The sequence below is a fragment of the Stegostoma tigrinum genome, chromosome 2 (assembly GCF_030684315.1).
Source record: "Stegostoma tigrinum isolate sSteTig4 chromosome 2, sSteTig4.hap1, whole genome shotgun sequence".
Taxonomy (NCBI): domain Eukaryota; kingdom Metazoa; phylum Chordata; class Chondrichthyes; order Orectolobiformes; family Stegostomatidae; genus Stegostoma; species Stegostoma tigrinum.
Window position 1 is genome coordinate 36000565 of NC_081355.1, and position 26601 is coordinate 36027165.

The window sequence follows — 26601 nt, forward strand, 5'->3', positions numbered from 1 at the left end:
AAGTTTTTCTTCCTTTCCTGACTTAGTGATACATCATTGTTAAATCAAACCGTTTCATTCTGCCATTCCCTTCCCAACATCAGTTGTCATCTTGCCTGACTTGCACCCAAAACCATATAACCCCTGAAGCCATCCTAATCCCCCCCTGCTGATATGCCACTCCATTTGAGTTTCACTGATAGCACAATTTGTAACTGCTCCAGTTCACTGATATGATGTCTTCATAGGTCTCATTCCTTCATTGCAAATAACGGAGCTCTGAGAAAACCACAAGGAAAACTAAAAAAAATGAATGCTTCATCCTACAAAAACAATTGCACACCCAAAGATGTGGAGCCAAAGCGAATGGAGGAAGTGTACGAGTCTCTGAAGAAAGGACTAATGTAAGAACTTCAAAATCTTCAAATTAATGAATTAAGTATTGACCATTGCCAGTCATAGAAACTGTATGTTGTCAGGTTGAGCACACTAAGTAATATCTGTGAGTCACATAGATCCAAAAGGAATTAAATTCATTTTCTGTGATAATGGGAACTGCAGATGCTGGAGAATCCAAGATAATAAAATGTGAGGCTGGATGAACACAGCAGGCCCAGCAGCATCTCAGGAGCACAAAAGCTGATGTTTCGGGCCTAGACCCTTCATCAGAGAGGGGGATGGGGTGAGGGTTCTGGAATAAATAGGGAGAGAGGGGGAGGCGGACCGAAGATGGAGAGAAAAGAAGATAGGTGGAGAGGAGAGTATAGGTGGGGAGGTAGGGAGGGGATAGGTCAGTCCAGGGAAGACGGACAGGTCAAGGAGGTGGGATGAGGTTAGTAGGTAGGAGATGGAGGTGCGGCTTGGGGTGGGAGGAAGGGATGGGTGAGAGGAAGAACAGGTTAGGGAGGCAGAGACAGGTTGGACTGGTTTTGGGATGCAGTGGGTGGAGGGGAAGAGCTGGGCTGGTTGTGTGGTGCAGTGGGGGGAGGGGACGAACTGGGCTGGTTTTGGGGTGCGGTGGGGGAAGGGGAGATTTTGAAGCTGGTGAAGTCCACATTGATACCATTGGGCTCCAGGGTTCCCAAGTGGAATATGAGTTGCTGTTCCTGCAAACTTCGGGTGGCATCATTGTGGCACTGCAGGAGGCCCATGATGGACATGTCATCTAAAGAATGGGAGGGGGAGTGGAAATGGTTCGCCACTGGGAGGTGCAGTTGTTTATTGCAAACCGAGCGGAGGTGTTCTGCAAAGCGGTCGCCAAGCCTCCGCTTGGTTTCCCCAATGTAGAGGAAGCCACACCGTGCACGGTGTGGCTTCCTCTACATTGGGGAAACCAAGCGGAGGCTTGGCGACCGCTTTGCAGAACACCTCCGCTCGGTTTGCAATAAACAACTGCACCTCCCAGTGGCGAACCATTTCCACTCCCCCTCCCATTCTTTAGATGACATGTCCATCATGGGCCTCCTGCAGTGCCACAATGATGCCACCCGAAGGTTGCAGGAACAGCAACTCATATTCCGCTTGGGAACACTGCAGCCCAGTGGTATCAATGTGGACTTCACCAGCTTCAAAATCTCCCCTTCCCCCACCGCATCCCAAAACCAGCCCAGTTCGTCCCCTCCCCCCACTGCACCACACAACCAGCCCAGCTCTTCCCCTCCACCCACTGCATCCCAAAACCAGTCCAACCTGTCTCTGCCTCCCTAACCTGTTCTTCCTCTCACCCATCCCTTCCTCCCACCCCAAGCCGCACCTCCATCTCCTACCTACTAACCTCATCCCACCTCCTTGACCTGTCCGTCTTCCCTGGACTGACCTATCCCCTCCCTACCTCCCCACCTATACTCTCCTCTCCACCTATCTTCTTTTCTCTCCATCTTCGGTCCGCCTCCCCCTCTCTCCCTATTTATTCCAGAACCCTCACCCCATCCCCCTCTCTGATGAAGGGTCTAGGCCCGAAACGTCAGCTTTTGTGCTCCTGAGATGCTGCTGGGCCTGCTGCGTTCATCCAGCCTCACATTTTATTATCTTAAATTCATTTTCTGTTGCGTTTCCTGTCTTTGAAAGTGAGCCAATAATTTAGAAATACCTGCCCATCCACAGAGAATCAATTAACCTTTAAGTGGATACATTAATAAATAATTAACCTTTAAATTGATTTTAAGGTATTAGTTTAGCTTGGGAACATGGTTGGCATAGACTAGTTGGACTGAAGGACCTGTTTTCATGCTGTATGATTTTACGACTCTATGATTCAATATCCGTAGCCATTAAACCTTGGGATCATACTGACCATCTTTTGAACAGCAGACATTATGCATTACATGATTTGAAGTAGATACTTGGAATGAAATGTGATGCAGTCATTAAGATGGTAAGTCATGTTATTCTCAACCCTTTCTCACATTGTTAAACAGTGAATACCTGGAAGTGCATCAAGCAGAATTGGACAAGCTAACTACTCAGCTAAAAGATATGAAGCATGACTCCAGACTGGTAAGTGAAAGCCCAAACAAATAATAATGGAAATAAAAAGACAAAATGGCAGAAAATTACTGTAATCCCTGATCAGAATCTGTGGAGTGAAAAAATGATTAACACCTTTCAGCTATGTGCCCATCATCAGAATCAAATGTCATGATTTGTTTCTAAGGAAAAGGTTGCAGGTGAGGTCACAAACCTGAGGAGTTAATTTTGTTTCTTTCTCCAAACATGCTGCCAACCCTGATGCATATTTACAACACTTTGTTTCTTTTTTACCTCATGCCATGTTATTTCTCATGCAGAGTTAACAGGCTTGCTGTGCATTTGCAGCATTTTCTGGTTTTATTGCAAATTTCTAGTTCTTCCTCTTTATTTTACCACTTAATAATGAAATCTGCTGTAAATGTGATGTCAAATTTCCATTTCCTTTCCTTACCTCTCTCATGAAATTGCTGATTTTTACAGGAACTTATAATCCTGCATGTTTGAATGTGGACAATGAATATTTTGCAGGCATCCTGATCCATGCAGATGTCACCATTAATTCTATCTGTCATCATGTGTTTTGTACAACACATTTTTTAAAGCATTGGACCCTGGACAGGAATTGGTCAGAGATGCAGCTTATTTTTCTCCTTCTCCTGGATGAAGGAAATTGAGTTTGCTTGTAATGCCCCATCACTATCCCAGCTGAGCTCTGTACAGACTAAGGATTACAGCGAGAAACCGAGTGTTTAATTTCTGAACAGCCTTGATTATATTTCATAAGTTTACAGACTGTGATATATTGTGAAATTATAAAAATGTATTTGGACACCACAAAATGATGAAACATTTAACATCCTGTGAAAATTAGTGTCCTTTTGCTTCCTGACCTTGGTCATTAGAAATTCATAATAGTCAATGGCTGCTATTAGAGGAAAGTACTGAAATAAAGTTGATAATATGAAATATTTTAAGCCAACTACAGCAGAAAGAAAATGTTTCACTTTGTTTCATTATGGAAGAAAAATACAATAATTTGCTTTTTCAGTCACCAGTATCAGATAAAGGATGAACCATTCTGCTAAATGTGTATCTTGCATTTTTTAAAATTTGAGTTATTTTTAATTGGCATTAATTCCCTTACTTGTCAATCAATGGCAATTTTGTGGAAGGTTATTAAGAGTTAGGGGAAATGCTGTGATCTGGATGAAAAATATAACCATTGAGAGCATGGGTTGGTGAAATAAGGTTACAACGTTTGAGCTTGATCTCTGATCCTTATTCCTTTGAGTTGAGAGCAAGTTAATACTGAATTAACCTTATTAATAACTTTCAAAATTTGAGTAATTAGGCTAATTGTCATGTTTTATACCTGCTGAATTGTGAAATGAATTTTTCATATTGCTGTATGTTCTTCCTCAGTCATTGAATAGTTTGCATGTGTAAAACCACACACTGTAATTGACAGGGAGAAGGAAATTCTCCCAGCGATCATGGACCTCATTCCAGCAGTTGTAAACGTCATTGATCTGATGCTGGCTGTTTACTATTTGCAATGTTTTTTGAAAAATGCTAACTGCTCATGGATTGACCAGATTTTGCATTGAGCGCATTGCCATTGTACACGGTGTGGCTACCTCTACATTGGGGAAACCAAGCGGAGGCTTGGGGACCGCTATGCAGAACACCTCCGCTCGGTTCGCAATAAAAAACTGCACCTCCCAGTGGTGAACCATTTCCTCTCCCCCTCCCATTCTTTAGATGACATGTCCATCATGGGCCTCCTGCAGTGCCACAATGATGCCACCCGAAGGTTGCAGGAACAGCAACTCATATTCCGCTTGGGAACACTGCAGCCCAATGGTATCAATGTGGACTTCACCAGATTCAAAATCTCCCCTTCCCCCACCAGCCCAGCTCTTCCCCTCCACCCACTGCATCCCAAAACCAGTCCAACCTGTCTCTGCCTCCCTAACCTGTTCTTCCTCTCACCCATCCCTTCCTCCCACCCCAAGCTGCAGCTCCGTCTCCTACCTACTAACCTCATCCCACCTCCTTGACCTGTCCGTCTTCCCTGGACTGACCTATCCCCTCCCTACCTCCCCACCTATATTCTCCTCTCCACCTATCTTCTTTTCTCTCCATTTTCGGTCCGCCTCCCTCTCTCTCCCTATTTATTCCAGAACCCTCAACCCATCCCCCTCTCTGATGAAGGGTCTAGGCCCGAAACGTCAGCTTTTGTGCTCCTGAGATGCTGCTGGGCCTGCTGTGTTCATCCAGCCTCACATTTTATTATCTTGGATTCTCCAGCATCTGCAGTTCCCATTATCACTCGCCAATAGCAATAGTTTACCACTCATATGCATGGTATAGATAGGAAAGATCAATCAATAAGACCTGGAAAAAGAACTGCCAAAACTCCATCCTTAATTTTTCCCGTACAGCTGAGAAATCCAAATAAAGGCCTTTCTTTTTTTAATTTAAAATTAATTTCTCCTTGCTGGCAAGTAGTTACTTTTTACTGAGGAAGAGTTCACAATCTCTAACGGGCATCCAGTTCATTTTCAAAATAACTTATTCAGATCTAGGAAAAGAATGTCAACAGGTAATTCAACCTTAGAAGGCATCACAAAAAGGCATTTTGCAGTATTTGTATATGATAGTGATCAGGAGTGGAAATGTAGCCTTGTCTGTTGTGTTTTTGCTAACGTTTGTAACTGTAAACCTAGAAAGATCAGCAGACTCACAGGTGAGATTTTGGACCTCAGTCTGATACAGTGTGGTATGCTTACTACGAAGATAGTGGTGCACCCAGGCCAATTTTGAAAGAAAAAGAGAACTTTTCACAAGAACTTTTGGCGCTTTAATGAACAGAGAAAAAATGTAAACCCTGTAAAATCACATTACCACAGCACTTGTGGATGATTACTTTCTTATTAGATTACAGATTGGCTGCACTTCTCCAATAAAAGCAAAATATTGCGGAAGCTGAAAATTGCAAATAAAACAAATTGTTGGAAAAACTCAACAAGTCTGGTAATATCTCTAGAGAGAGAAACAGTGCTAATATTGAATCTGATATGATGTCTTCAGAACTCTGCACTTCTCCAGCTGATCTTTAGGATCTGTATTTTGTTCTCAGTTGCTGGATCTTCCTCCTTTGTTTTACTGGAAGCATCACACTACTTTTAAAATAGTAGAATGACATTGTTAGATGGTGCATGTAAATGTTTACGCTTTGGAGCTATAAGCTTGTTGCACTAGTAATCCAGCTGGAATGAAACCTTATTTATTTTCTTACAAGTGGGGCTGGGATTAAACACAGGAAGGGTCATAAACACTTTATACAAAATAGAAATTGAACACAAAATGTCATCATATGTGATGTGTTTTACGTGTGTGTGTTTTATTTGCAGGGCATCTTGTATGAGCTGGATAAGGTGGGTTGTTATTATATTTAATCAGCATCTAACTTGCCTCTATCTAGTGAGATTAGCACCATAATAAATTCCACTGCTCCATGCTTCCAGCAGGAATTTTCTAAGAACAGAGCAATTTGCTGATCATTCCTTTGTCTGAAGGAGTAACTTCAGAAATGCTTGAATGGTGCTCTCCCCACCTCACCCTTCCCAGTGATACAACAACTGATTGAGAGATCTCCATTTGACTCTTAGTGTACTTTTAATTGTGGAACGGAGTCCAGTTTGGCAGAGTGTGTCTGGTGGAACACCAGAGATCAGTTCTACAATGTGAATTTGTTCCCATCATAATGAATTTTCCCAGGTTGCACTAAACAACATTAAAGCACGCTCATGCAGAAACTGGCTGAAGGAACTTGCAAGGGTTGCCAATCAGCATTCCTAGTGGCACTTAATGGCTACAGGAATTGTAGTAGGTGGATCATTGCAATTCTGCATTGCAATTCTTGTTTGCAATTCCCTCCGTCAGCCACTGTAACTGTGGAGGAAGGCCAGCTGCTTGTGTGGGGTTTCTGCCAAAGTTACAGTAGCCAATCATCAGAACCTCACACCACTTAGCTGGTAGGTAATAAGAAATATGATAGTACAGTAACTAAAGCACATTGTAACAATGTAATAATTTTAGGAGCTTTACAGTGACATAACTAGTTAAATGGTAATATTTATAATCCATAACGTGCACTTAGGTTTAGTGATTAGTGTTCTATGAACACACTTGCTACAAGATTTTGTTGAAGATGCAATAGCAAATTAGTATAAATAATGCAAATAAAAACTGAAAGAATTGTGGATGATGGAAATCAGAAACAAAAACAGAAATTGCTGGAAAAGCTGGCAGCATCTGTGGAGAGAAATCGGAGCCAACATTTTGTGTCCAGTGGGCCTTCCTCGATGTTCTGTTCTGAGGAAGGGTTACTGGATCCAAAACATTAACTGATTTCTCTCCACAGATGCTGCTAGACCTGCTGAGTTTTTCCAACAATTTCTGTTTTAGTTTATAAATATTGAAATCCTAGCTCATCTGAACAAATTCAGTGATAAAATACCTGGCTAAATGTTACTAATGAAGATACAGAAATAACATGCAGATGATCAACGATCCTTTACTTTCCCCTAGCTTTTGGTTTTATTTTGGCTTCCTGGATAATTAAATGATTAATCTGCTGCTTACTGTATTATTATTAGTTGCAAAATCTAATGACACATTTGCTTCTCATTGCAGCAAATCAAAGCAATTGAACGATATGTCCGAAGGCTGGAGTTCCATATCAGTAAGGTAGATGTAAATATTAGTACAATACAACTTAGATTGACCTCAGATCACAGACAATAAATAGACAAGGTCAATGTATGTCCAAAGTAGGTTACAAGAAATTGTTTCGAGAGAACAATATCATTATCACTTAGTATTTCACCAACATTTTTTGACTACTCTTTGATATGTCAGTCGTGGCTCAGTGGTAATACTCTCATCCTGAGTTGGAAGAATGTGTGTTCAAGTACTATATCAGGATACAGAGTACAAAATCTAAACTGGCACTAAAATGAAGCACTGAGCATGAAGCTGGCGTCCAATTTGCATCTGAGGTGAATATAAAAAAAACCGTGGCACAGTGAGGATAGTATACTTAGTGGCTGTGGTAAATTTCACCAGCTGACTGTCCAGTAGGAAATTGTTTTCTATTTTCCTCAATCTGGGTGCAATGTTACATCCATTGCAAGTGGTTCAGTAACATTCTGCTGGATGTGGCACAGCATATGCTGTGGGACATTTAGCCACAGAAATTGCACAGAATTTTTTCACATCAAATCTGAAAATGTCAGTCTAATTGGCACCTTTCCCAATGTTGGAAAAGAGGGCTATGCAAGTGCTGGTTACTGGACAATACAGACAAATTGAAGGATTAAACTGGCTGTAGCCCAGAACAGGATAGCTTTATGGTATACATATCTTTTGCAAAAGCTGTTTAAATTTGGCACTGACTGTTCAGATTAGTCACAGACACCAAGGGGAAAGGTCCTTCCGAGGGTTTCACTGCTTCTGACAGCACCTGTTGTTACTTTGTATATTTTATAGGGGATACCCCAGGTAGAACAATTCTGTACAATAAACAGGATATGCAAAACCAAGAAATTTACGAATAAAGTCAATCTGCTGCTGTCTTCATGTTCTTCCTTTATCTGCTCCTTTGCAATCTGTAGCAGTTAGATTTCACTTACCAACTCAATGCTTAACCCCCAGTAAAAATCTGATTCCTTTTTAGCATTTATTTCCACTACTTAAACATTTTTTTGTGAGTTGTTTCTTACTAGTGTATAATACTCATTAGTTTTCTCAAGTCAGAGGGCCTCAGCCACTATGAACCTTCCCTGCCGCTGAGAAGGGGATAGATTAGGGATTAGGGATTGATCAATGATACCAGGAGGGCTTCGGAGAATGCAAGAGTGTTTCATCAGCACGTATTACACAAGTTCTAAGTTGTTCATATCTGTACTGAACATACCCAACTAAAGTGACATATGTTCAAGTACAATTTGTAGCAGGAAGCAGGCCGTAGCTAAGAGGAAATGGTGCAACAAGTAGCAGATATTTGCAATGATTGGCAGTGGTTACAAAGCTCCCAGCAGGGCAGAGTCTCCAAAATTAACCCGTTTGTGTCAGAGCGATTAATATTATTTCTTTTAAATGGGATTAAGTCACCATTGTCATTAAAAATGCTTTCTCAAGAAAGAGTAAACTTCACAATACTGATTACGAAGACATACACATTCAGGATTGATCATTTTTATGATTTTGTAAAACAATACTAAGAAATAGCAGGTTGGACAAGTGCAACAGTATTTGAAACAAATTGAGTTGAATCCATCTCTCCAGTTTGCCACTGAAATTTTAACACAAGATCTGCAGAAATCTAAAAGTTGCAGAGAAAGGATTTTCATCTTCAGGAATATTCCCAGCTGAGCTCCCTGTGGGAAAAGGTGCCTGGAAAGACAGGTTTTTTTTTCTTCATTATCGGGAGGGTAGGTTATGGGTGAGCCAGCTGAGGAAGGGAAGAATTGAGGCAGACGCAAGGCTCTTCTTAAAAAACACATATTCAAATTAAGAGATAATGGGAACTGCAGATGCTGGAGATTCCAAGATAATAAAATGTGAGGCTGGATGAACACAGCAGGCCAAGCAGCATCTCAGGAGCACAAAAGCTGACGTTTCGGGCCTAGACCCTTCATCAAAGAGGGGGATGGGGGGAGGGAACTGGAATAAATAGGGAGAGAGGGGGAGGCGGACCGAAGATGGAGAGTAAAGAAGATAGGTGGAGAGGGTGTAGGTGGGGAGGTAGGGAGGGGATAGGTCAGTCCAGGGAAGACGGACAGGTCAAGGAGGTGGGATGAGGTTAGTAGGTAGCTGGGGGTGCGGCTTGGGGTGGGAGGAAGGGATGGGTGAGAGGAAGAACCGGTTAGGGAGGCAGAGACAGGTTGGACTGGTTTTGGGATGCAGTGGGTGGGGGGGAAGAGCTGGGCTGGTTGTGTGGTGCAGTGGGGGGAGGGGATGAACTGGGCTGGTTTAGGGATGCAGTGGGGGAAGGGGAGATTTTGAAACTGGTGAAGTCCACATTGATACCATATGGCTGCAGGGTTCCCAGGCGGAATATGAGTTGCTGTTCCTGCAACCTTCGGGTGGCATCATTGTGGCAGTGCAGGAGGCCCATGATGGACATGTCATCAAGAGAATGGGAGGGGGAGTGGAAATGGTTTGCGACTGGGAGGTGCAGTTGTTTGTTGCGAACTGAGCGGAGGTGTTCTGCAAAGCGGTCCCCAAGCCTCCGCTTGGTTTCCCCAATGTAGAGGAAGCCGCACCGGGTACAGTGGATGCAGTATACCACATTGGCAGATGTGCAGGTGAACCTCTGCTTAATGTGGAATGTCATCTTGGGGCCTGGGATGGGGGTGAGGGAGGAGGTGTGGGGACAAGTGTAGCATTTCCTGCGGTTGCAGGGGAAGGTGCCGGGTGTGGTGGGGTTGGAGGACAGTGTGGAGCGAACAAGGGAGTCACGGAGAGAGTGGTCTCTCCGGAAAGCAGACAGGGGAGGGGATGGAAAAATGTCTTGGGTGGTGGGGTCGGATTGTAAATGGCGGAAGTGTCGGAGGATAATGCGTTGTATCCGGAGGTTGGTAGGGTGGTGTGTGAGAACGAGGGGGATCCTCTTGGGGCGGTTGTGGCGGGGGCGGGGTGTGAGGGATGTGTCGCGGGAGATGCGGGAGACGCGGTCAAGGGCGTTCTCAATCACCGTGGAGGGAAAGTTGCGGTCCTTAAAGAACTTGGACATCTGGGATGTGCGGGAGTGGAATGTCTTATCGTGGGAGCAGATGCGGCGGAGGCGGAGGAATTGGGAATAGGGGATGGAATTTTTGCAGGAGGGTGGGTGGGAGGAGGTGTATTCTAGGTAGCTGTGGGAGTCGGTGGGCTTGAAATGGACATCAGTTACAAGCTGGTTGCCTGAGATGGAGACTGAGAGGTCCAGGAAGGTGAGGGATGTGCTGGAGATGGCCCAGGTGAACTGAAGGTTGGGGTGGAAGGTGTTGGTGAAGTGGATGAACTGTTCGAGCTCCTCTGGGGAGCAAGAGGCGGCGCCGATACAGTCATCAATGTACCGGAGGAAGAGGTGGGGTTTGGGGCCTGTGTAGGTGCGGAAGATGGACTGTTCCACGTAACCTACAAAGAGGCAGGCATAGCTGGGGCCCATGCGGGTGCCCATGGCCACCCCCTTGGTCTGTAGGAAGTGGAAGGAGTCAAAAGAGAAGTTGTTGAGTGTGAGGACGAGTTCCGCTAGGCGGATGAGAGTGTCGGTGGAGGGGGCCTGGTCGGGCCTGCGGGACAGGAAGAAGCGGAGGGCCTTGAGGCCATCTCCATGCGGAATGCAGGTGTACAGGGACTGGACGTCCATGGTGAATATGAGGTGTTGGGGGCCAGGGAATTGGAAGTCCTGGAGGAGGTGGAGGGCGTGGGTGGTGTCACGGACATAGGTGGGGAGTTCCTGGACCAAAGGGGAGAAAATGGAGTCCAGATAGGTGGAGATGAGTTCGGTGGGGCAGGAGCAGGCTGAGACGATGGGTCGACCGGGGCAGGCAGGTTTGTGGATTTTGGGAAGGAGATAGAAACGGGCCGTGCGGGGTTGGGGAACAATGAGGTTGGAGGCTGTGGGTGGGAGGTCCCCTGAGGTGATGAGGTCATGAATGGTGTTGGAGATGATGGTTTGGTGCTCGGGTGTGGGGTCATGATCGAGGAGGCGGTAGGAGGTGGTGTCGGAGAGTTGGCGTCTGGCCTCGGCGATGTAGAGGTCAGTACGCCATACTACCACTGCGCCACCCTTGTCTGCGGGTTTGATGGTGAGGTTGGGGTTGGTGCGGAGGGAGTGGAGGGCTGCCCGTTCTGCGGGGGAGAGGTTGGAGTGGGTGAGAGGGGTGGAGAGGTTGAGGCGGTTGATGTCTCGACGGCAGTTGGAGATGAAGAGGTCGAGGGAGGGTAGGAGGCCTGGGGGTGGTGTCCAGGAGGAGGACTTGTGTTGGAAGCGGGTGAAGGGGTCAGTGGAAGGAGGGTTGGGTTCCCGGTTGAAGAAGTAGGCATGCAGGCGAAGACGGCGGAAAAACTGCTCTATGTCCGACCGTGACTGGTATTCGTTGATGTGTGGTTGTAGGGGGACAAAGGTGAGCCCCTTGCTCAGGACTGACCGTTCGTCCTCAGTCAGTGGGAGGTCTGGGGGGATGGTGAAGATGCGGCAGGGCTCAGTGTGGCTGTCTTCTCTGGGGTTGCAGGCTGTGGAGGTTGTGGGCGGAGCGATGATGTCGTCGGCCGTGGGCGGGGTTCCGTCGGCCGTGGGCGGGGTTCCGTCGGCCGTGGGCGGGGTTCCGTCGGCGTCGGCCGTGGGCGGGGTTCCGTCGGCGGTGGGAGGATCGGGGTGGGCGGCAGCAGCTGAGGTGAGGGTGGTGTGTGGGCTGTAGTACCTGGACGTGGAGGTGGTGACTGCAGCAGCGCCCCAAGAGGATCCCCCTCGTTCTCACACACCACCCTACCAACCTCCGGATACAACGCATTATCCTCCGACACTTCCGCCATTTACAATCCGACCCCACCACCCAAGACATTTTTCCATCCCCTCCCCTGTCTGCTTTCCGGAGAGACCACTCTCTCCGTGACTCCCTTGTTCGCTCCACACTGCCCTCCAACCCCACCACACCCGGCACCTTCCCCTGCAACCGCAGGAAATGCTACACTTGTCCCCACACCTCCTCCCTCACCCCCATCCCAGGCCCCAAGATGACATTCCACATTAAGCAGAGGTTCACCTGCACATCTGCCAATGTGGTATACTGCATCCACTGTACCCGGTGCGGCTTCCTCTACATTGGGGAAACCAAGCGGAGGCTTGGGGACCGCTTTGCAGAACACCTCCGCTCAGTTCGCAACAAACAACTGCACCTCCCAGTCGCAAACCATTTCCACTCCCCTCCCATTCTCTTGATGACATGTCCATCATGGGCCTCCTGCACTGCCACAATGATGCCACCCGAAGGTTGCAGGAACAGCAACTCATATTCCGCCTGGGAACCCTGCAGCCATATGGTATCAATGTGGACTTCACCAGTTTCAAAATCTCCCCTTCCCCCACTGCATCCCTAAACCAGCCCAGTTCATCCCCTCCCCCCACTGCACCACACAACCAGCCCAGCTCTTCCCCCCCACCCACTGCATCCCAAAACCAGTCCAACCTGTCTCTGCCTCCCTAACCGGTTCTTCCTCTCACCCATCCCTTCCTCCCACCCCAAGCTGCACCCCCAGCTACCTACTAACCTCATCCCACCTCCTTGACCTGTCCGTCTTCCCTGGACTGACCTATCCCCTCCCTACCTCCCCACCTACACCCTCTCCACCTATCTTCTTTACTCTCCATCTTCGGTCCGCCTCCCCCTCTCTCCCTATTTATTCCAGTTCCCTCCCCCCATCCCCCTCTCTGATGAAGGGTCTAGGCCCGAAACGTCAGCTTTTGTGCTCCTGAGATGCTGCTTGGCCTGCTGTGTTCATCCAGCCTCACATTTTATTATCTTCAAATTAAGAGCTGGAAATGACTGTAGTTTTTCAGGATTTAACCCATTTTATAACGACAGCTAGGCTTTAAAGAAGTTGTCAGCCAGAAGGTCTTGGCAGTGGTAAGCACTTGCCCTCTCCTCAGCCTGTCAAGGTGGTTGCTGAAGAGAACAGTTATACATTTAATACAGTGAAGATTAAAAGGTTGTGCAAGAATAACTGCTCGAAGCCATGGCAGACTGCATGTGATAACTCTCACTCAATAAAATATTTTAACTGACTTATTGGCTAAATTCAGCCAATGGTCACCCATGTCTCTGCTCACTTTCAGTTTTCAATATCCACAGTCTATGAAGTGTACTTCCTTTCCATGCTCATCTGCCAATGTGTGTCACTTTATACTCCTTTGCATTGAAACATATTTGCCACACTTCTGCCTTTATCACCCTTCTGCCTATGTCAATCCAGAAGGCTACAACTATTCACATCACTGTCTAAAGAATTGCCAGGTTTTGTAGCTTATAAAAACTTTGTAAAGGCCGTATGCCTGCATTTCTTCAATTGAGGTCAGCCTCAATTTTGAACTTGTTTCTTAGAAGTTTCTATGGGGAAGTATCTGTTTTATAAAAATTATGCTCCAAGATAATGGTTCAGAGAAGGACCAAATTGATTTTCATGCAGTGTCATTTCCTGTGTGATTTCCTACTTGATTGAGCTAATTTGTGGCTTACCTCAGGTTACTTCGAATGCCAAAAACAAATTCATTTGACTTCAAGTTATGACACTTTTTCATCTCAATACTGCTCTGTAAATCTCAGAGAAACAATTGCTGTGGTATGTACTTCCATAAACACAGTGCAGCAACATTAGCTATGTGTAGAAAGTTAGTGTCACAAGTAAGAACTGATGTGAAGGATATAACTGGAGCCAGGGACTAAGCAGAAAATGGAGTGTATCACTGACAGAGGATTCAACATCCATCTCTTCTAGACATTCAATTCAAGTTTGACTCAGAATTAGCAAATTCAGGTGAGAGATATCAACTCCTTGGGTGGAATCTTGTTGAGACATCAGGTATGTCTCCAGCTGGCTGGACAGTCAGTGAGAGTTGCCTGTTCTTTTTTGGAAGGCATTCTATATGTTATGTTAAACAGGCTGTGTCAATGCCATTGACAGGGCTCCCTCTAGTAAGATCCTTGGGGTGGAGGTGGGAGAAATCAAGTAGTATCACTATGGTAGCTGGGATTGCTGCAGGAAGGACAGGCACGGAGTCTCAGTGGTTAGCACTGTTGCTTCACCGTGCCAGGACCATGTTCAATCCACCCTGGGGTGACTGCCTGAGTGGAGTTTGCACATTCTCCCCATGACGGCATGGGTTTCCTCTGTTGCTCCAGTTTTCTCCCATAGTCCAAAGACGTGCAGGTTAGGTGTATTGGCCAAGATAAATTGCCCATAGTCTCTAAGGATGTGCAGGCTAGGTGGGTTAGCCATGGGAAATGCAGGGTTATTAGAAAAGTGAGGTTGTTCTGAATGGGATCTCTTTGGAAGTTTGGTGTGAACTTGATGGCCTAAAGGGCTGCTTCCACTCTGTTGGGATTCTATGACAGGCCCCATTAGAACCTTCTGGGCTACAGGTAAGTAAATGGGGCCGGGTGTTTTTCTGATGTAGGTCAGGGGAGTTGACAGGAGGGAGTTTGTACTTAAAAGGATACACATGCATATGCTGATGTTCAAGGTGCTTAGCTTGGTACATGGTTTTAGCTGCAATGTGTGATGTTTGGGAACAGACTGTTTTGAAGCTTCATATCAGAAGGATAAAGCCCTTGTGATTATTATTGTACCACCTCAACTGTTAATAAGTGGCAAGGGTGGGGAAGTTGACGCTGAGCCTTCCTTAATATAATGTAATATTGGCTGAGGTGGGAAAGCAGTGGGTTCAGGCATGCCACTGTCCTACCTAATTGAATTCCTTTCCCACCTCCAAGCTCACCATCTCGATGTGTAGCAGTTTCCATCCTATTTACTGTATACAGAAATAACGTAACTTTAAAGCAACTGTTAATTTTGGCCAAGTCCCATATCGGTGCACGTTGGGAGATCCCAGATGTTGTGCTCATGATTTTCAATCTGTTAAAAGAATAAACTGAAATAATGAGCATTGACCTTGTGTCTTCCTAAATGAAGGAAACACTAGAATAATAATGACTCATTTTGCCTCTATCTACAATATTAAAATTCTATAGATTCTTACTACAATCCTTATGTTTCCTCTTTTAAAATTCATATCCTCCATGAAAAATGTTGTTTTGAACACTCTCCCAGTCTCAAAATCCTTCTTCAGTAGTTAGAGTAAATAATTAAAAATTCTACTGGCAATTTAAAAACATAAAATCAAAAGTGCATAAAACACACAGTTGATTAATACTATTTTTTTGTTCATATTGTCTTGGTAGGTGGATGAGTTGTATGAGACATTTTGCATCCAGAAAAGGCTCCGTGATGGAGCTTCTAAAATGAAACAGGCCTTTGCAATGTCTCCTTCCACTAAAGGTGCTCGGGAAAGCCTAGCTGAGATAAACAAGAGCTACAAAGAAAACACAGAGGTATGGTATTATCTTGGATGGCATCAACCCATGCAACACTCAACAGCGTATCTCATTTTGGTTTGAAACAATTTGCTTAGCAAAGAATGCAAAATAGACTGAACAAGAGTAATTCTGGATAACAAAGTGTGGAGCTGGATGAACACAGCAGGCCAAGCAGCATCTCAGGAGCACAAAAGCTGACGTTTCGGGCCTAGACCCTTCATCAGAGAGGGGGATGGGGAGAGGGAACTGGAATAAATAGGGAGAGAGGGGGAAGCGGACCGAAGATGGATAGAGAAGATAGGTGGAGAGGAGAGTATAGGTGGGGAGGTAGGGAGGGGATAGGTCAGTACAGGGAAGATGGACAGGTCAAGGAGGCAGAATGAGGTGGTAGGTAGGAAATTGAGGTGCGGCTTGAGGTGGGAGGAAGGGATGGGTGAGAGGAAGAACAGGTTAGGGAAGCAGAGACAGGCTGGGCTGTTTTTGGGATGTAGTAGGGGAAGGGGAGATTTTGAAGCTTGTGAAGTCCACATTGATACCATTGGGCTGCAGGGTTCCCAAGTGGAATATGAGTTGCTGTTCCTCAACCTTCGGGTGGCATCATTGTGGCACCGCAGGAGGCCCATGATGGACATGTCGTCTGAGGAATGGGAGGGGGAGTTGAAATGGTTCGCAACTGGGAGGTGCAGTTGTTTGTTGCGAACCGAGCGGAGGTGTTCTGCAAAGCGGTCCCCGAGCCGAAGAGTAATTCTGCTTTTGGCTGCATAAAGCAGAGGTATCACTATGATGTGTTGTTTTAAGCTAGTTAGTTTGGATGATCCTAGAGTTTGGCCTTGAGAGCAGTTTGAAGTCAACTCAATACTGTAGATTCCTCTGTTGGATTAGATATAGTGTTGGTATCAATTAAATATTGCACTCTTAGAATTACCATTTACTAGACACTGTCAGGAATTACTTTCTGGAATTCTCTTCTTTAATCCCTTTACCCTTTAATCCCTTTATCATGAAGATTCTCCTCAAAATCTCTTTGTCCAGGCTATTTATCATTACTTCCTCAATAGCTCAGTGTCTGCTTTTCTTTGTTTCTTTGAAAAGCCTTGAGAATATTTTCAGTCTGAAAAGGTGCTATGTAAATACATGTTATTCTTGACTTTAGAGTGTTATTATTAATGGGTCATGACTCAGGCACTCTGTTCTCTGCACAGAAACACAGCCATTGTCAGATTCTCAATACAATGAACTCCAATTCATACGATTTACACCATTACTTCTCTAATGGAGATGGAAGTACCAAGAAAGTAACATATATTGGACAGGACCCAGTCAAGGTTGAAAGGATATAAATGAAGAAGGACTAATTAATGGTTACTAAGTATAACTAGAAAAAGATTTACTGGGAAATTGCATTGGAGGATGAAAAAAAGTTCATAGAAGTTTTTGTTTAGGCCAGGATGAAATACAATTGATCAACTGTTTGTGATAAGATAGGTTTCAGAGAAAACTATAGTACATGACACTTATTGTTACAACTTCATACATTGTGAGCAGACCTTTGATAGGGCAATAAAGGACATGGCGTGTCTTGAAGACAAATATGCCAGATTGATAGAAAATACTTTCAACCAGTCTCTCAATGCTTTTAGTGTGCAGAGGAAACTGGTTAAGATCAACAGTTGTGGTTGACTTTAAATTCAGTGCTGGAAGTGGGAATATATCTGGAGCTAAAAGATTATAATAGAGGAGTCTCCTTAAGTAACAGATTCCAAAAGTCTGATTGACTGAATATATACCTTATAACAACTTGCAAAAGAAAAAGTGCAGAGACAAACAGATGTGCATGGAAGTAAGAGATTTTGATTAACAAAAATAAGAAAAAGGTCATGTCATTTTGGAGTCATCAAGAATATGTGCACAATGCAGCTGGAGGGCATGCAGTTGACAGGTTAGAAAATGTGTACATTTTGGTGGGTAAATATCTGAGAATGGGAGTTATGAAGAGTGGAAAAATTGAATGTGCTTTTGTTGGAGATTAAGCAGGACTTGGAAAATCAAAAACTGTTCGGTAAAAATAAAGGTAAGATATATGAAGTTATGGTATCCTCATATTATGACGTGTATCTGAGTGGTGAAAATTTGCTGAGGCAAGGTCAATTGTAACATTCAGATTTGAAATTAATGCTTTTATTTATTAGACCAAGTTATTAACAATTATGGCACTGAGGAAAATAGATGGAGTTAAGAATCAGATTAGCCATGATTTACTTGAATGGCAAAATAAGCTTGAAGGCTGATTGACCTACTCATATTGCTAAACAAATGTCCATTACATAAGAAGGCTTGAGCAAATTCTAGCAGCAGAGATGAGCTCGTTGACAGGAATACTAGGAGAATCAGGTATGCAAAAAAAAAGTCAACAACTGAGCCAATACTTATCAAAAATTAAATTCAAGATAGGAGAATGCAATGATTGGACACATTTCAAGAATTTAAGCAGTTAGAGCAGATTTAATTCCCCCTTATGCATGGCACAATAAACCATGGAAATGTTGAATTAGCATTGCCAGGAGTGACTCATGCAGGTAACTGATGTGGCCAGACTGTTTCACAATTAGTGGAATGAATTCATTGGGCCACATTATCACAGCTAGGCTGATGAGTTAGGATTTGGCGATTGGTATTGCGGTTTAATTGGTGTTTAAATGTCTGCTGGTTATAGAAACTGGAGGTAAATGGAGGGAAAAATTCTACAGTTTTGATGCCTTAGGAATAAATAAGTTAAAAATGGAGATGGTGTGGTAAGAGATAAAAAGTTGTAGAGCTGAATGAACACAGCAGGCCAAGCAGCATCTTAGGAGCAGGAAAGCTGACATTTCAGGCCTAGACCCTTGATGGTGCTTGGCCCGCTGTGTTCATCCAGCTCCACACCTTGTTATCTAGGTTGAACCGAGGGAGAATAACTTCTATTAAAGAATACAGCAAAGGGAAAGGTTGTAAACAATTTGGGCAGGACCCACTGCTGGGGTAAAGAATTACTAGCCAGCGTAAAAGTGTACTTGACTAAAATAAGTGGTAATCTCCACAAGACTATATTCACATAACTAACCTCCCCCTTTCCCACTACAGTACTAGAAACACTGGCACTTTGAATTTCTGAGTCAGTACAAAAAAAACTTTTGCAAAATCAGCCTTCCTTATCGTCTATTCAATCTCTTAGAGAAACCATTAAGAAGCCAAATTGTATTTACACACTGCCAACTAAATAGAAGCACAACAGAAAGCAAACATATAATTCTAGAAACATTAAATGCACCCTGTAATCAAAGCTTAATATTTAAAAAGCAAACATTTACAGCATGATTTCCCATTCCTGAATTGGTGAAAAGGAGAATTAATTGAATAAGTTTGCCTTGGAGAGCAATTCACTCTCTTCTCACCAGCTCACTTTTTAAGTTCTGGGTAAGAAGGTCCATGGTGACCTTTTTGACTTGCTATCAGTTTAAGTTCTTTTGTGATCTACTAATGGTCACTTCTGGGACCCAACCTGCCACCACTCTGATTACCTGCCTTTCTGAAGGGTGAGAAGGTGGCTATCTTCCCATCTAGGAAATCTTGGAGACCTGCCTGCTGTGTTGGGGAAGTCTCTAGTTGCCCCAGTCTTGGAGTAATCAGAGGTGCAGATGGCAGAAAAGAGCATGGCCTCTGAAATCTTCTCCCCTACCCTTGTCTCAGACAACCCCTCCTCACATGAACCCCAAACTGTGAGAAGAATCCAAGCTGTACTTACCTTCATACTACTGGACCCTCCAAGGTGTAGGGTTTACACAAATGGACATTAGAACCCAGAGGCGGCGGGCGTCTGATTGGCTAGCAGTTTCTGGTGACCTGGGGTGCAGTGTCAAGGCCTGTGATTTGTCAACAAACTCTCATATGCTCACCTTTCAGCTCTTAATCAGCTGATTGGCAGGCTGGATATTTTTGGCAAAGTTTACTTGATATGGGAGGGGTGGCTTTTGCTCTTAAATGCTATCCCTACACAAACACAAAATGGGAAAATTCTACCTTCTGTCTATATTTTAGTGGAAATAAGTACATTGAAGCATTAGTTATATTGTAAGTGTCTTTTTGATCATTGACACATGGTTGTTAATAAATTTTTTGTATTGCACAATTATACTTTATTAATAAAAATCATCTGTAAGTACATGTAAAGGTTCAAATTTAGTTCTGTATATTCTTAGCAGAAACAAACAAATAACACATTGGAATTTTTATGTTTCTGAGACTTCCCTGTGCTTGCAAAAACAAAGGCATTTTCTATTCATGCCGGAGACTATTTACTTTCATTTTGAAGCAACGAGAGGGTCTGATAACTGAATGGACCCTTGTTAGATTTTGGCAGAAGGAACTTATATGGTGGTCTTCCCCCACTGTACCTTGGTGGCAGCTGTGCCAAGCTTTAGTGCATCCCTCAGCACTTTATCCTGCACTTTGGAATATGACAATCTCCAACACTTGGCTGAGGTCAATCTTTGCATTGAAAGACCAACAGGTTTTGGGTAGACCAAAGAGTGTTTTTCACAAAGTTGATGGTCTTCCAGGCGCAGTCGATGTTTGCTGATGTGTGCATCCCAGAGAACAGCCCATAGGGCACAATAGTTCTGCATCACAGACCTGCTTGGGGTGAACATCAGCAAAACCACTGCATCGCTCTCCAGACCTTCTTTGCATAGGAACATTCCAGTAGGAGATGTGTGATATAACACCCCCTCACCCCCACCTACCCATGCACCCCCCCCGAACAACTTTAAGGCTAATATGGAGTGGGAGAGAGAGTCTGGGCATACGTGTGTCTGACAGGCAGTGACCTTCTCATCACCTGCCAAGTGACATCGTGGTACACCATCATGTTCAGAAGTTCCGGTGATGAGGTATTCTGCCAAATGACTTTGACAGTCTGCTCAGGGAACCACCTGACAGGATCTACCCTATCCTTTATCTGCAAGGTCTCAAGGAGGCTACTTGCTCATCACTTCCTGATGGAGTTGTGGTCAAAGATGTTTCTCTTTGCAAATTTTTCATGAGGGTCAGGTGATATAGAATGGTTCAATTGCTTGGAGCATTCCACACCACAGAGGCTAGGCCCATCCTTTGTAACACTGGGGACAGGTAGAACCTTGGTGTTTGCGTGCCAAGGGTCTACACACAGCTTGATGCAGCCACAGACAAAGGTGGCCAGCAGGATGAGAGCAGCGTTGGGTATGTCCTCTTTCACCCACCCCCACCCCCCATAATTATCTTGAGCTTTTTACATGGTGTTCCTGTAGGCCTGACACCCAGCTGGAGTGGGAAGTGGCCCAGGTGACTGCAATGGGACAGGCTCATGGAATGCATCTGACATTGAGTTGGAAATACATTCTAGGCTCAATATCTAAATGCATTTCAGCCATAAGGATCCACACCCAAATACACTTGGGGTGACAGACCTAACACCTAAATCCTGGAATAAAAATAATATCCTGCAGATGCTTGAAATCTGAAATAAAAACAGAACTGTGAGAAACATTTAGCAGGTCAAGCTGATATGTGAAGAGATGCAAAGGAGAGAGAGACAGACCTGAAATTTTGTTACAAAGAAGGATCATGATCAACTTGAAACTTAGTAGATTCTGCCAGACCTGCTGAGTACTTGATTTGATTTGATTTGATTTATTGTGGTCACGTGTACCTATGTGCAGTTAAAAGCTTTGTTTGCAGGCAGTACAGCAATACAGACATTTCCAAAACTTTCTGTTTTCATGGTTCAGGCAGACTTGTCTGGCTAAATTCCACATTTTATTCTCACAGCGTAATACCTTGCATGTTTAATAATTTCTGTTTTGTGTGTGTAGCTTATTTGAGATAATGGAAGAGCAATTTATTTTCCTGCAAATCTTGAAATGTCCACGAAACAACATCTCACTGAACAATATGAGACACATCACTGTTGGAGCTTCCACATTTACAGGAACTATTCTAGACTGTTCACATTGACATTACTGGATTTAATGTGCTGTTCTGTGTGCCTTGTACTGACAGTAACTCCTTTCACCCTCAGGCATTATGCTCACTGGAGGGAGAGATTGGAAGCCTGCTGGGAGAATTTCACATTAAGATGAAAGGTATGTATGAACAGAATTACATTTTTCTTTAATTTATGGTCCGGGGAAGAGTGTGATTTTATGAGTTTTGGGTGTTGGGTGGGGGAGGAATAGGAGTTTATGCCGATTAGACATTAAAGTATGTTACAAATTTAATTGTGGAACACAGTTCAATCCAAATTAGAAAACAAAATAATTGAACTTCAGGTGTGAATCCAAGCAGATGGGACTCCCTGTCAATAGCACAGACTCTCAAAATTCCTTTTCTATTGTTTCCTTTATTATTACTTTGATCTTAACAAATATTATAATACCAATATTATCCTGAGAAATTTTTCCTGTCAAAGAATTTATTTTTTGTGTTGAGATAATATTCCACAACAGGCTACAACAGAACAGATTGTACAGTGAGTTTGCAAACAGAGCTGGTTTTCTGTCCTCCCCTCAATATGTTGCCTGTGACTATCAGTGGGCAGTTCAATTTCATGATTCATTATCCAAATGACTACGCCTTCCAGCTGAAATCATTGGATAAAATCACTCAACAGCTTTCTGTCATGTACACAAATTAAATAGCCATTTAACTGCCTGAGAAATGCTTACAGCATCATATTTTTTATATTTGCAGTAACAAGCTCATTCTAGCTTGAGGAAAGGACTATTTAAGAAACACACTCTCTTGTCATATCCTTACTGAGTTGTAAATAACTAGACTTATTTTTGTTACATGTACTTTCTAATCAAGGTGAAAAATTAGTGCCTGACTGGGGATTGCTGGGTGAATTATGAACGCAGCCACACTCACCTCTAAGTTACAAGGTGTGAGTTCAAGTCCCAGTCCAAAGTGACACTTCAGTGCTGCATGATTCAAGCTGTTACCTTTCAAGTGAAACTTTAAATCAATGCCCAAATTACGCACCAAGTCTATTCTCCTGAGTGGATGTAAAATATCCTATGCCGTTATTGCAAAGAAGAAGGGTGGTTCCTGATCAATATTTATTCCTCTACTAGCTTAAATGAATAGATTTTAAAAACCCAGAGAATGTTAGGGAAACTCAGCAGGTCTGGCAACAGCTCTGTGAGAGAAACAGGCTTATTATTCGAGTCTAGTATGTCTCTTCAGAACTGTTCTAGCTGTTCTAATTGTTTTAGCTCTGCAAAGATGCTGCCAAAGCTGCTGAGTTTCGCAAAATTCTCTGTGTTTGCTTCAGACTTCAGCATCTGCAGTATTTTGCTTGAAATAAATAGATATCTGATCATTATCTCTGCTGATGTTGGTCAGTTGCCAAACAAGTGCAAATAGAGTGTCTACACATTTCCGATATTGCAAAACTACACATTTAGAAATGTACTTCACCAGCTGGAAAACGCTTTGGGCATCTTGAGTTTGTGTAAGATGGGATAGAAATACATTTTCTTTTGTTTCTTTCAAAATGGAACATTATAATTTGTGACACAAGAACAAGTAGGATAGATATTGATTAGATTAGATTCCCTACAGTGTGGAAACAGGCCCTTTGGTCCAACAAGTCCACACTGCTCCTTGGAGCATCCCACCCAAACCCATCCCCCTGAACACTATGGACAATTTAGCATAGCTGATCCACCTAGCCTGCACATCTTTGGACTGTGTGAGGAAACCCGCGCAGACACAGGGAGAATGTGCGAACTCCGCACAAACAGTTACCTGAAGCTGCAATCAAACCCAGGTCCCTGGCGCTGTGAGGCTGCAGTGCTAACCACCGAGCCACCGTGCCGCCCCAATTGCTGGAGGATATTACAAGTATGTTTTATGCAGCCTGAGCAATTGCAATATAAAGACTGTTAATTAAAGTAGGAAGTGTTCCATTGTGATTCACTCAGGTGTCTTCTCTTTTTTGCTGGAGCTTTCAATACCCACTCAGATGGGGCACATAGACAAATGGGTGCAGTTATGAATAAACAATCCTCTTGTTCAAACAATGCAGAAGTGACTCAAAGGTGGAAGACAGGGTGATGGTGGAGGGTTGCTTTCCAGGCTGGAGACCTGTGACCAGCAGTGCCAAGTCCACTACTTTTCATCATTTTAATAAATAATTTGGATGTGAACATAGGAGGTGTGGTTAGTCAGTTTGCAGATGACACCAAAATTGGAGATGTAGTGGATATCAAAGAAGGTTACCTCAGAATACAACAGAGCCTTAAACAGATGGGCCAATGGGCTAAGGAGTGGCAGTTGAAGTTTAATTTAGATAAATGTAATTTGCTGCATTTCGAAAAGGCAAATCAGGGCAGTACTTATACACTTAGTGGTAAGGACCTTGGAGTGTTGCTGAACAAAGAGATCTTGGAGTGCAAGTTCATAGTTCCTTGAAAGTGGAGTCGCAGGTAGACAAGATAGTGAAAAAGGCGTTTGGTATGCTTGCCTTTACTGGTCAGTGCATTGAGCTTAGGAGTTGGGAGGTCATGTTGCAGCTGTGCAGGACATTGATTTGGCCACTTTTGGAATAGTACATGCAATTCTAGTCTCTCTGCTGTAGGAATGATGTTGTGAAATTCGAAAGGGTTCGGAAAAGATTTACAAGGATGTTGCTAGGGAGAGGCTGTATAGGCTGGGGCTATCTTCCCTGAAATGTTGGAGGCTGAGGGATGATCTTATAGAGGTTTATCAAATCATGAGGGGTGTGGATAGGGTGAGCAGCCAAGGTCTTTTCCCTGGGTTAGGGGAGTCCAAAACTAGAGGGTATAGGGTTAAGGTGAGAGGAGAAGGATTTAAAAGGGACCTAAGGGGCAACTTTTTCACGCAGAGCATGGTGCATTTATGGAGGCTGGTACAATTACAACATTTATAAGGCACTTGGATGGTTACATGAATAGGAATGATTTAGAGGGATATGGGCTAAACGCAGGCAAATGGGACTAGATTACTTTGGGATATCTGGACAGCATGGATGATTTAAACCAAAGTGCTGTTTCTATGCTGTGTAACTCTATGACTTGAACCAACTTTCCTCTGTATTCCATCTCAGTGATGATTTAATGCCAAAAGTGCTAAAAGAGGAAAACCTGCCTTTATTTTAATAGGATTCAGAGACTAGATGTTATGAGAAATATTTAAAGGCTGTTTACTGCATAAAATAGCACAAAATGAACAAGTTACTCAAAGTATTTTTCAAAATCTAAATACAAACTAAAGATTTAATTTTCTAATTGCCACAATCGGTATTGAGCTTTTCCCCACCAAGAGCATGTTTCAGATACTCAGTTACCCATGATTTTGTGATCAAAACTGTGCAGTGCCTGCTTAAATTTCTGAAGAAAGTTCTTATTTCTGAAATAAATTCCATGGATCTCACTAACAGTAAGAATCCGTAACATTTCTCCTTAACTATTTATAATATAGAATTTGAGTTCAAATTGGAAGTTTGCAAGTTTTTAATCCACCATCTTGGAATATAAGGCTTTTATATAAATTGCAGACGAGCTTTAAACTGCAACTGTGGTCCTGATATGGTTTGCACTCCACAGGTTTAGCCGGTTTTGCACGCCTTTGCCCAGGAGATCAATATGAGGTAAGAGCTTTATTCCTTAGCTTTAAGTCATTCAGTAGGACAGGATATTTTGGTCTTGTACTGCAAAGGATTCATTGATCTTCTGTGAAGTGATAAATCACTCATCTTAATGAAACAATTAAAAAAAATCTTTCCCCTTTTCTATTTGCTCAAAGCAGTCATTTTGGCATATGGACCAACAGCAAAGTTTAAAGGGGGGAACAAAATGAGAAGTTGTTTTCAGTTTTGAAATGAAATTCCATATATTCATATGCAAAACACGCGCTGACTGTTTTGTTCTTCAAAAGATCTTCATGCGCTATGGACGTCAAAGGTGGAAATTAAAAGGCAAAATAGAAGTAAACGACCGACAAAGCTGGGATGGAGAGGAGATGGTTTTCTTACCTCTGATTAATGAATTCTTCTCAATTAAGGTATTTATAGTAGACATATATAGATAGAGGGATAACTCTCACAAACTAGTGCAATGTTTAATCAAATTATATGTTGAGAACTGAATTTAGAATGGCCAACTCTGGTTCTACTTATCCTGAAAGGTTTGACCCCTTGTGGTAACTGATCATGTGAGATCTGATTGCATTTTACAGTTAAAGATTAAGCCTGCTGTAATTTATCGAACAGCTCAACAGCTACTTTTCCAGCAGTGCACACAGTGATGGTCAAATCTTTCTCCTCTCATCTAAAGTAAATGCAAATTGAAATACCCAGGAAGTTGGGCTGCAGCTGTAGAAAAAGGAAAATGATAACATTTCACCAATAGCCTGAACTCCTTAACCGGAACACTGCATTGGCTGGGAATGAGGTGGCCTTTATCAATACATCTTGGGTATTTCGTGGAATTTGTAGAATTCCTACAGTGTGGATAGAGGCCATTCAGCCATTGGGTCTACATCGATTCTCTGAAGAACAACCCAACCAAACATAGCCACTGACCCTATCCCCATAACTCCACATTTCCCACAGCTAATCCACCTAGCCTACACATCTCTGGACAGTAGAAGACAATTTAGCATGGGCAATCCACCTAACTGCACGCCTTTGGACAGTGGGAGGAAACCTACGCAGAGACGGGGAGAATGTGCAAACTCCACACAAGCAGTCACCCGAGGCTGGAATCAAACCTGGGTCCTTGGTGCTGTGAGGCAACAGTGTTAGCCACTGAGCCACTGATTTGATGTTCACCAGCTTTTTACTACCTCAGTTTGTTTGATCAGTAGAGAATGTTCTCTTCATCTGTTCTCTTCATTGATCTGCAGCAAGAGTTCACACTGGATCTCAAATATGGCTTTTATGTTTCTCGTTTCTCTCCTCATACTACCT

At 43.5% G+C, this 26601-nt stretch overlaps 1 protein-coding gene across 7 annotated transcripts in view; it reads left to right on the forward strand.

Moving 5' to 3' along the window:
* ripor2 (RHO family interacting cell polarization regulator 2) overlaps nucleotides 1-26601 on the forward strand; it is a 202239-nt gene that overhangs the window by 135618 nt on the left and 40020 nt on the right. For 6 of the 7 annotated variants that reach the window (XM_059653418.1, XM_059653415.1, XM_059653421.1 and 3 more), the window contains exons 3-10: nucleotides 228-383; nucleotides 2397-2475; nucleotides 5865-5888; nucleotides 7150-7203; nucleotides 15462-15611; nucleotides 21688-21751; nucleotides 25238-25281; nucleotides 25569-25694. In XM_059653418.1, coding sequence (XP_059509401.1) covers nucleotides 228-383; nucleotides 2397-2475; nucleotides 5865-5888; nucleotides 7150-7203; nucleotides 15462-15611; nucleotides 21688-21751; nucleotides 25238-25281; nucleotides 25569-25694 — 697 coding nt within the window. The remainder of the gene's footprint in view (nucleotides 1-227; nucleotides 384-2396; nucleotides 2476-5864; nucleotides 5889-7149; nucleotides 7204-15461; nucleotides 15612-21687; nucleotides 21752-25237; nucleotides 25282-25568; nucleotides 25695-26601) is intronic. The other variant, XM_059653431.1, reaches the window with a different exon arrangement.